This window comes from Cherax quadricarinatus, chromosome 30 (assembly GCF_038502225.1).
Source record: "Cherax quadricarinatus isolate ZL_2023a chromosome 30, ASM3850222v1, whole genome shotgun sequence".
Taxonomy (NCBI): Eukaryota; Metazoa; Arthropoda; class Malacostraca; order Decapoda; family Parastacidae; genus Cherax; species Cherax quadricarinatus.
The window spans coordinates 37,161,615-37,172,268 of NC_091321.1; the positions used below are offsets into that span (position 1 = coordinate 37,161,615).

The following is a 10,654-nucleotide window of genomic DNA, read 5'->3' on the forward strand; positions in this document are numbered from 1 at the left end:
ACTGTATACCCACCTGAATAAACTCACACCTAGTATAAGAATATGAAGAATCAACAGTATCACTGTATACCAGCCTGAATAAACTCACACCTAGTATCAGAATGTGAAGAATCAACAGCATCACTGTATACCCGACTGCATAAACTCACACCTAGTTTTAGAATGTGAAGAATCAACAGTATCACTGTATATCCGACACTCAGTGTCTCTGCAACACTCACAGTGTCTCCCTGCATCACTCTCCCACTAGCGACACTCACAGTTGCTACAAGAAAAAATGGTTGTACGACAGTATAATGAAGAACTTAAATACCTTGAAATATTGTCACCCCAATGTTGGCGTATCCAGAAGGGTTTCCAGCCCAATATGAATGTAGAAGGCATATTCTACGTGAATGACCACCTTGAAAAGTTAATGTTAACATAAGATCATAAGAAAGGAGGAACACTGCAGCAGGCCTGTTGGCCCATACTAGGCAGGTCCTTTACAATTCATCCCACTAACAAACATTTGACCTACCCAATTTTCAATGCTAAACAAGAAATAAGCTCTGATGTGAAAGTCCCACTCAAATCCAACCCATCCCACTCATGTATTTATCCAACCTAAATTTGAAACTACCCAAAGTCCTAGCCTCAATAACCCAACTAGGTAGACTGTTCCACTCATCTACTACCCTATTTCCAAACCAATACTTTCCTATGTCCTTTCTAAATCTAAACTTATCTAATTTAAATCCATTACTGCGGGTTCTCTCTTGGAGAGATATCCTCAAGACCTTGTTAATATCCCCTTTATTAATACCTATCTTCCACTTATACACTTTGATCAGGTCTCCCCTCATTCTTCGTCTAACAAGTGAATGTAACTTAAGAGTCTTCAATCTTTCTTCATAAGGAAGATTTCTAATGCTATGTATTAATTTAGTCATCCTACGCTGAATGTTTTCTAACGAATTTATGTCCATTCTGTGATATGGAGACCAGAATTGAGCTGCATAATCTAGATGAGGCCTTACTAATGATGTATAAAGCTGCAGTATGACCTCTGGACTTCTGTTGCTTACACTTCTTGATATAAATCCCAGTAATCTATTTGCCTTATTACGTACGCTTAGGCATTGCTGTCTTGGTTTAAGGTTACAGCTTACCATAACCCCCAAGTCCTTTTCGCAATCTGTATGGTTAAGTTCTACATTATTTAACTTATAAGTCCTAGGGTTATGGACACTCCCGAGCTTCAGAACCTTGCATTTATCTACATTGAACTGCATCTGCCACTTTTCTGACCAAGAGTAGAGTTTGTCTAAATCCTCCTGAAGTTCCCTAACATCTACGTTTGAATCAATTATCCTACCTATCTTCGTGTCATCGGCGAATTTGCTCATATCACTAGTAATTCCTTCATCAAGATCATTGATATATATTATAAACAACAACGGGCCCAAGACTGATCCCTGTGGAACGCCACTTGTTACTGATCCCCACTCGGATTTAACCCCATTTATGGACACTCTCTGCTTCCTGTCTGTGAGCCATGCTTCGATCCACGAGAGCACCCTTTCCCCAATGCCATGAGCTGCTACTTTCTTCAACAGTCTTTGGTGCGGAACTCTATCAAATGCCTTACTAAAATCTAAGTAAATAATATCAAATTCTTTATCGTGGTCAACAGCCTCAAAAGCTTTACTGAAGAAAGTTAATAAATTAGTTAGACAAGACCGGCCTCTTGTGAATCCATGCTGAGTATCATTAATCAAGCTATGCTTATCGAGATGGCTTCTTATAATCTCAGCTATAATTGACTCTAGTAATTTGCCTACAATTGAGGTCAGGCTTATTGGGCGGTAATTTGACGGTAACGACTTGTCCCCTGTTTTAAAAATAGGAATTACATTAGCCATCTTCCACATATCAGACACTGCACCTGTTTGAAGAGATAAATTAAAAATATTAGTTAATGGTTCACAGACTTCCATTTTGCATTCCTTTAGAACCCTTGAAAAAAACCTCATCAGGACCCGGTGACTTATTTTGCTTCAGTCTGTCTATCTGCTTCACAACCATTTCACTAGTGACTGTGATGTTACATAATTTATCTTCTTCTGATCCACTATAAAAATTAATTACCGGAATATTATTAGTGTCTTCCTGTGTAAAAACCGAGAGAAAATAATTATTTAAAATCGAGCACATTTCATTCTCTTTGTCAGTAAGATGCCCATAGTTATTTTTAAGGGGACCTATCTTATCTCTGACTTTTGTTCTATAGACCTGGAAAAAACTTTTTGGGTTAGTTTTAGAATCCCTAGCAACTTTAATTTCATAGTCCCTTTTAGCTTTTCTTATCCCCTTTTTAATGTCCCTCTTAATGTCAATATACTGATTCATAAGATGACCCTCGCCTCTTTTGATACGCCTATAAATTCCTTTCTTATGCCCTAGTAGATATTTCAGCCTATTATTCATCCATTCTGGGTCATTTCTATTTGATCTAATTTCCTTATAAGGGATAAACGTTCTTTGAGCAGCATGTATTGTGTTCAGAAAACTGTCATATTGATAGCTCTCTTCGTTACCCCAGTCAACAGATGATAAGTGTTCTCTAAGCCCATCGTAATCTGCTAAGCGAAAATCTGGGACTGTTACTGAGTTATCCCTACTATCATACTTCCATTCAATTCTACATGTAATTGATTTGTGGTCGCTAGCACCCAGTTCCTCTGAAACTTCTAAATTATTAACAAGGGATTCATTGTTTGCCAGAACTAAGTCAAGCAGGTTATTACCCCTTGTAGGTTCTGTCACAAACTGCTTCAAAAAACAATCCTGAACTACTTCTAAGAAATCGTATGATTCTAAATCCCCGGTCAAGAAATTCCAATCAATATGACTAAAGTTAAAGTCTCCTAGAATTACTACATTATCGTGCCTTGTGGCCCTAACAATTTCCTCCCATAGTAGTCTCCCCTGGTCCCTATCTAAATTTGGGGGACGGTATATCACACCTAAAATTAATTTTTCATGCCCCTCTGAAAATTCTATCCAAACAGACTCTGTATGTGTTACTTCAGACTTAATACCCGTTTTTATGCAACAGTTCAAGCGATCTCGGACATACAATGCCACCCCACCCACCTTCCCGATACTTCTATCTACTTGGAACAATTTAAAACCCTGAATGTGACATTCTGCAGGCATGTCCCGACTTTTTGAATTAACTCACGTCTCAGTAATGGCAAATACATCTATGTTACCTGCACTAGCAACTAGTCTCAACTCGTCCATCTTATTCCTAGCACTGCGACTATTTGTGTAATAAATATTTAATGACCCTCCTATCTCTTTACCCTTCCTGCTCCTTTCTGTTATTCCACTAAACCTATTACTGTCATTGTCAATTAGTGCCACTGGCTTTCCAATATCCTCCTCATTTTGCCTATTACTAGTTCTCCTAGTACTCATGTTACTACCCAGCGACTTCACAGTTTTCCCGCCAAAACCCATACCACTAACTATTCCTAGTTTAAAGACCTAACAGCTCCCTCCACTGCGTTGGCCAGTGCTCCCACCCCACACCTAGACAAGTGAACCCCATCCCTGGCATACATGTCATTTCTGCCATAGAAGAGGTCCCAGTTGTCAATGAATGTTACCGCATTTTCCTTACAGTATTTGTCCAGCCAGCAATTGACACCAATTGCTCTGGACAACCATTCATTTCCAACTCCTCTCCTTGGCAAAATGCCACATATGACAGGTTTCCCACCCTTCTTCCTAATTATCTTTATTGCTGACCTATACCTGCTAATCAGGTCCTCACTCCTACGTCTGCCAACATCGTTGCCTCCAGCACTGAGACAGATAATAGGATTGCTCCCATTACCTCTCATGATGTCATCCAGACGGCTAACAATATCCTTCATCCCAGCCCCAGGAAAACATACTCTCTGCCTCCTACTCCTATCCTTCAAGCAGAATGCCCTATCCATGTACCTAATCTGGCTATCCCCAACAACAACAATGTTTTTACCTTCCTTGGCGTCGTCCGTAGTGATGCTCCGAGTAGTCGACTCACATTCGCCAGGTAGCATTACACCACTTGTAGAATTCGTCATGACGTTCTCGATGGTCTTCGTTGGGGTTTCTAGGGATGTCTCACTCACGTCTGCCAATGCTTCCTTGGTGCTCGTTGTGGCATTCCCAGTAGAACACTCACATTCGTCATTTAGCACCGAGAATTAGTTGGAAGTTTCCACGGCAGTCTTCTGGTTTCTCGTTGTTTCTGCCTCTCCAACCGTTTTCTTAATCTTCAGCTTGGTTCCATGTTGCCCGGCCACTGACCAAGCTCCCCTCTTAACCTGAGGACTCACAACAGGTGGATTACTACGAATCCTCTTGTTCTCCTCCGTTAATCGCCGTATCTCCAGTTTAGCAACTCTGAGATCTTCTCTCAGCTGCTGGTAAAGCTGCTCAAGAGAGGGCATCCTGGTTCAGATTCACAGAGAGCACACAAACAGGTCTTCACAGAGCTAAGTACACGTCACCACTGAACTAAGTACACGTCACCACTGAGCTAAGTACACGTCACCACTTGAAGAGTTACGCAATTCTTGCCGTCCAGGATCAATTGGAGGTTTCTTACCGGTATGAAGCAGATTGCTAATGTTGCAGCGCTTCCTGGTATTGTTGGAAGATCTGTTGGTTTGCCTGACGATCATTCAGGATATGGTTTTGCCATTGGTAATATGGCAGCTTTTGATATGGACAACCCTAAAGCAGTTGTCTCTCCTGGTGGTGTGAGATTCGATGTCAGTTGTGGCGTGCGCTTGTTGCGGACCAACCTTACTGAAGCTGATGTTCTTCCCATGAAGGAGCAGTTAGCCCAGTCCATGTTTGACCACATCCCAGTAGGAGTTGGGTCAAAGGGTATTATTCCTATGACAGCACGTGACTTAGAGGAAGCACTCGAGATGGGCATGGATTGGTCACTCAGAGAAGGGTATATTTGGGCTGAAGATAAGGAATATTGTGAGGAATATGGACGTATGGCACAAGCAGACCCAGCTACAGTGTCCATGCGAGCTAAGAAGAGAGGCTTGCCACAGTTGGGCACACTAGGAGCTGGAAACCATTATGCTGAAATTCAAGTAGTGGATGAAATATATGACAAATGGGCAGCCAGTAAAATGGGAATAGAGGAGAAAGGACAAGTGTGTGTCATGATCCACTCAGGCTCTCGTGGTTTTGGACATCAGGTGGCTACAGATGCACTTGTTGCGATGGAAAAAGCAATGAAGCGAGATGATATAGACACAAATGATCGACAGTTAGCTTGTGCTCGAATCCACTCTAAAGAAGGCCAGGATTACCTCAAGTCTATGTCTGCAGCAGCAAACTTTGCTTGGGTTAATCGCTCTTCAATGACTTTCTTAAGTCGTCAGGCATTTACCAAGCAGTTCCAGTTGAGTCCCGATGACCTAGACATGCATGTTATCTATGACGTGTCTCACAATATTGCCAAAATTGAACAACACTGGGTAGATGGAAAACTTCGCACTCTGCTTGTACATAGAAAGGGTTCGACTCGGGCCTTCCCTCCACACCATCCTCTAATTCCTGTTGATTATTAGCTGACAGGACAACCTGTGCTAATTGGTGGGACAATGGGCACTTGTTCCTATGTATTGACAGGAACTGAGCAGGGTATGATGGAAACCTTTGGATCAACATGCCATGGTGCTGGTCGTGCTCTCTCTCGTGCCAAGTCTCGCAGAAACCTAGATTACACTGATGTTTTAATTAAGCTTCAAGAACAAGGCATAAGCATCAGAGTGGCTTCCCTAAAATTAATCATGGAAGAGGCTCCAGAGTCTTACAAGAATGTTACCGTCTTACAAGAATGTTACCGATGTTGTTGACACGTGTCATGCGGCAGGAATCAGCAAGAAATGCATCAAGCTTCGACCAATAGCTGTCATCAAGCTTCGACCAATAGCTGTCATCAAGCTTCGACCAATAGCTGTCATCAAGCTTCGACCAATAGCTGTCATCAAGCTTCGACCAATAGGTGTCATCAAGCTTCGACCAATAGGTGTCATCAAGCATCGACCAATAGCTGTCATCAAGGGATGAATGTATTGCATGATATATTACATCTTTATTTATGACTTCATTCAGATCTTTTATATAAGTTTCTTTGTTCTGTTTACACTAATAAATATGCACGTTTTTGACAATATGCTATGTTATATTGCTGTATGTACGTACATTTTTAATAAAACAACTCAGTGTCACATTATTCCCAAATTACGTACCAGTCGTGCCATGTGAAAACACAAGCGTTAAAAAAAAAGCAACAGAAGTCCAGAGGTCATACTGCAGCTTTATACATCATTAGTAAGGACTCACCTAGATTATGCAGCTCAGTTCTGGTCTCCATATTACAGAATGGACATAAATTCGTTAGAAAACATTCAGCGTAGGATGACTAAATTAATACATAGCATTAGAAATCTTCCTTATGAAGAAAGATTGAAGACTCTTAAGTTACATTCACTTGTTAGACGAAGAATGAGGGGAGACCTGATCGAAGTGTATAAGTGGAAGACAGGTATTAACAAGGGGATATTAATAAGGTCTTGAGGATATCTCTCCAAGAGAGAAACCGCAGAAATGGATTTAAATTAGATAAGTTTAGATTTAAAAAAGGACATAGGAAAATATTGATTTGGAAATAGGGTAATTGATGAGTGGAACAGTCTACCTAGTTGGGTTATTGAGGCTAGGACTTTGGGTAGTTTCAAATTTAGGTTGGATAAGTACAGGAGTGGGACTTGCACATCAGAGCTTATTTCTTGGGAAGCATTGAAAATTGGGTTGGGCATATGTTTTGCTAGTGGGATGAATTGTAAAGGACCTGCCTAGAATGGGCCAACAGGCCTGCTGCAGTGTTCCTCCTTTCTTATGTTCTTATGTTTTGTGAATGAACTCACACCTAGCATCAGAATGTGAAGAATCAACAGCATCACCATATACCCACCTGAATAAACTCATACCTAGTATCAGAAAGTGAAGAATCAACAGTATCACTGTATACCCGCTTGAATAAACTCGTACCTAGTATCGGAATGTGAAGAATCAACAGTATCACCATATACTCACCTGAATAAACTCACACCTAGTATCAGAATGTGAAGAATCAACAGAATCACTGTATACCTACCTGAATAAACTCACACCTAGTATCAGAATGTGAAGAATCAAAGTATCATTGTATACCCGCTTGAATAAACTCGCAACTATTTTCAGAATGCAAAGAATCAACAGTATCACTGTATGTCTACATGAATAAACTTATACCTAGTATCAGAATGTGAAGAATCAACAGTATCAGTGAATACTCGCCTGAATAAACTCACACCTGTTATCAGAATGCAAAGAATCAACAGTATCACTGTATGCCCACCTGAATAAACTCACACTTAGTATAAGAATGTGAAGAATCAGCAGTATCACTATACCCGACTGAATAAACTCACACCTAGCATCAGAATGTGAAGAATCAACAGTATCACTGTATACCCACCTAAATAAACTCACACATAGCATCAGAATGAGAAGAATTAACAGTATCACTGCATGCCCACATGAATAAACTCATACCTAGAATGAGAATGTGAAGAATCAACAGTATCACTGTATACCCGCTTGAATAAACTCACAACTCGTATCAGAATGTGAAGAATCAACAGTATCACCATATTCCAACCTGAATAATATCACATCTAGTATCATAATGTGAAGAATCAAAAGTATCACTGTTTACCCTTCTGAATAAACTCACAATTAGTATCAGAATGTGAAGAATCAAAGTATCATTGTATACCCGCTTGAATAAACTCGCAACTATTTTCAGAATGCAAAGAATCAACAGTATCACTGTATGTCTACATGAATAAACTTATACCTAGTATCAGAATATGAAGAATCAACAGTATCACTGTATACCTATTTGAATAAACTCGCACCTATCAGAACGCGAAGAATCAAGAGTATCACTTTATAACCGCCTGAATAATCTCACACATGGTATCAGAATGAGAAGAATCAACAGTATCACTGTGTACCCACCTGAATAAAGTCACATCTAGTATCAGAATATGAAGAATCAACAATATAACTAGACCCACTTGAATAAAGTCACGCTTAGTATTAGAATTTGAAGAATCAAAGTATCATTGTATACCCGCCTGAATAAACTCACATCTAATATCAGAATGTGAAGAATCAACGTCATCACTGAATACCTTCCTGAATAAACTCACACCATTTATCAGAATGAGTAGAATCAATAGTATCACTGTACCCACTTGAATAAAGTCACACCTAGTATCAGAATATGAAGAATCAACAGTATCACTGTATGCCCACATGAATAAACTCATACCTAGGATCAGAATGTGAAGAATCAACAGTGTCACTGTATACCCGCCGGAATAAGCTCACATTTAGTATAAGAATGTGAAGAATCAGCAGTATCACTATACCCGCTTGAATAAACTGACACCTAGTATCAGAATGTGAAGAATCAACAATATCACTGTATACCCACCTAAATAAACTCACACCTAGTATCACAATGTGAAGAATCAACAGTATCACTGTATATCCGCCTGAATAAACTCATACCTAGTATCAGAATGTGAAGAATCAACAGTATCACTGTATACCCACATGAATAAACTCACACCTAGCATCAGAATGTGAAGAATCAACAGTATCACTGTATACCCACGTTAATAAACTCACACCTAGTATCAGAATGTGAAGAATCAACAGTATCACTGTATACTCGCCTGAATAAACTCACACCTAGTATCAGAATGTGAAGAATCAACAGTATCACTGTATACCCACATTAATAAACTCATACCTAGTATCAGAATGTGAAGAATCAGCAGCATCACTATACCCATTTGAATAAACTCACACCAAGTATCAGAATGTGAAGAATCAACAGTATCACTGGATACCCGTCTGAATAAACTCACACCTATTATCAGAATGCGAAGAATCAACAGTATCACTGTATGCCCACATGAATAAACTCATACCTAGGATCAGAATGTGAGGAATCAACAGTGTCACTGTATACCCGCCGTAATAAACTCACACTTCGTAAAAGAATGTGAAGAATGAGCAGTATCACTATATCAGCCTGAATAAACTCACACATAGTATCAGATTGTGAAGAATCAACAGTATCACACTACACCCACATGAATAAACTCACACCTAGCATGACAATGTGAAGAATCAACCGTATCACTGTATGTCCACCGGAATAAACTCGTACCTAGTATCAGAATGTGAAGAATCAGCAGTATCACTGTATACTCGCCTGAATAAACTCACATCTAGTATCAGAATCTGAAGAATCAACAGTATCACTGTATACCCACCTGAATAAACTCATAACTAGTATCAGAATGTGAAGAATCAACAGAATCTCTGTATAAACTTATTAATAAACTCATACCTAGTATCAGAATGTGAAGAATCAAAGTATCATTGTATACCCGCTTGAATAAACTCACACCTATTTTCAGAATGCAAAGAATCAACAGTATCACTGTATGTCTACATGAATAAACTTATACCTAGTATCAGAATGTGAAGAATCAACAGTATCACTGCATGCCCACCTGAATAAACTCATACCTAGAATGAGAATGTGAAGATTCAACAGTATCACCATATTCCAACCTGAATAATATCACATCTAGTATCAGAATGTGAAGAATCAAAAGTATCACTTTTTACCCGCCTGAATATACTCACACCTAGTATCAGAATGTGAAGAATCAAAAGTATCACTGTATACCTATTTGAATAAACTCTCACCTATCAGAACGAGAAGAATCAAGAGTATCACTTTATAACCGCCTGAATAATCTCACACCTGGTATCAGAATGAGAAGAATCAACAGAATCACTGTGTACCCACCTGAATAGAGTCACATCTAGTTTCAGAATATGAAGAATCAACAGTATAACTATACCCACTTGAATAAAGTCACGCTTAGTATTAGAATTTGAAGAATCAAAGTATCATTGTATACTCGCCTGAATAAACTCACATCTAATATCAGAATGTGAAGAATCAACGTCATCACTGTACACCTTCCTGATTAAACTCACACCTATTTTCAGAATGTGTAGAATCAATAGTATCACTATACCCACTTGAATAAAGTCACACCTAGTATCAGAATATGAAGAATCAACAGTATCACTACACCCACTTGAATAAACTCACACCTAGTATCAGAATGTGAAGAATCTGCAGTATCACTATACCCACTTGAATAAACTCACACCAAGTATCAGAATAGGAAGAATCAAAGTATCATTGCTTACCAGCCTGAACAAACTCACACCTATTTTCAGAATGAGAAGAATCAACAGTATCACTGTATGCCCACATGAATAACCTCATACCTAGGATCAGAATGTGAAGAATCATCAGTGTCACTGCATAACCGCCGGAATAAACTCACACCTAGTATCAGAATGTGAAGAATCAACAGTATCACTGTATACTCGCCTGAATAAACTCACACTTAGCATAAGAATGTGAAGAATCAGCAGT

General features: G+C 39.3%; 1 protein-coding gene across 1 annotated transcript; it reads left to right on the forward strand.

Moving 5' to 3' along the window:
• The first annotated feature begins 198 nt into the window (after nucleotides 1-198).
• LOC128692551 (RNA-splicing ligase RtcB homolog) lies at nucleotides 199-6,264 on the forward strand. The gene is given in 4 exon segments (XM_070090113.1): nucleotides 199-418; nucleotides 4,594-4,645; nucleotides 4,648-5,873; nucleotides 5,875-6,264. Coding segments are annotated over 4 exon segments (1,680 nt in total). The 5' UTR covers nucleotides 199-277; the 3' UTR covers nucleotides 6,136-6,264.
• Nucleotides 6,265-10,654: the final 4,390 nt, after the last annotated feature.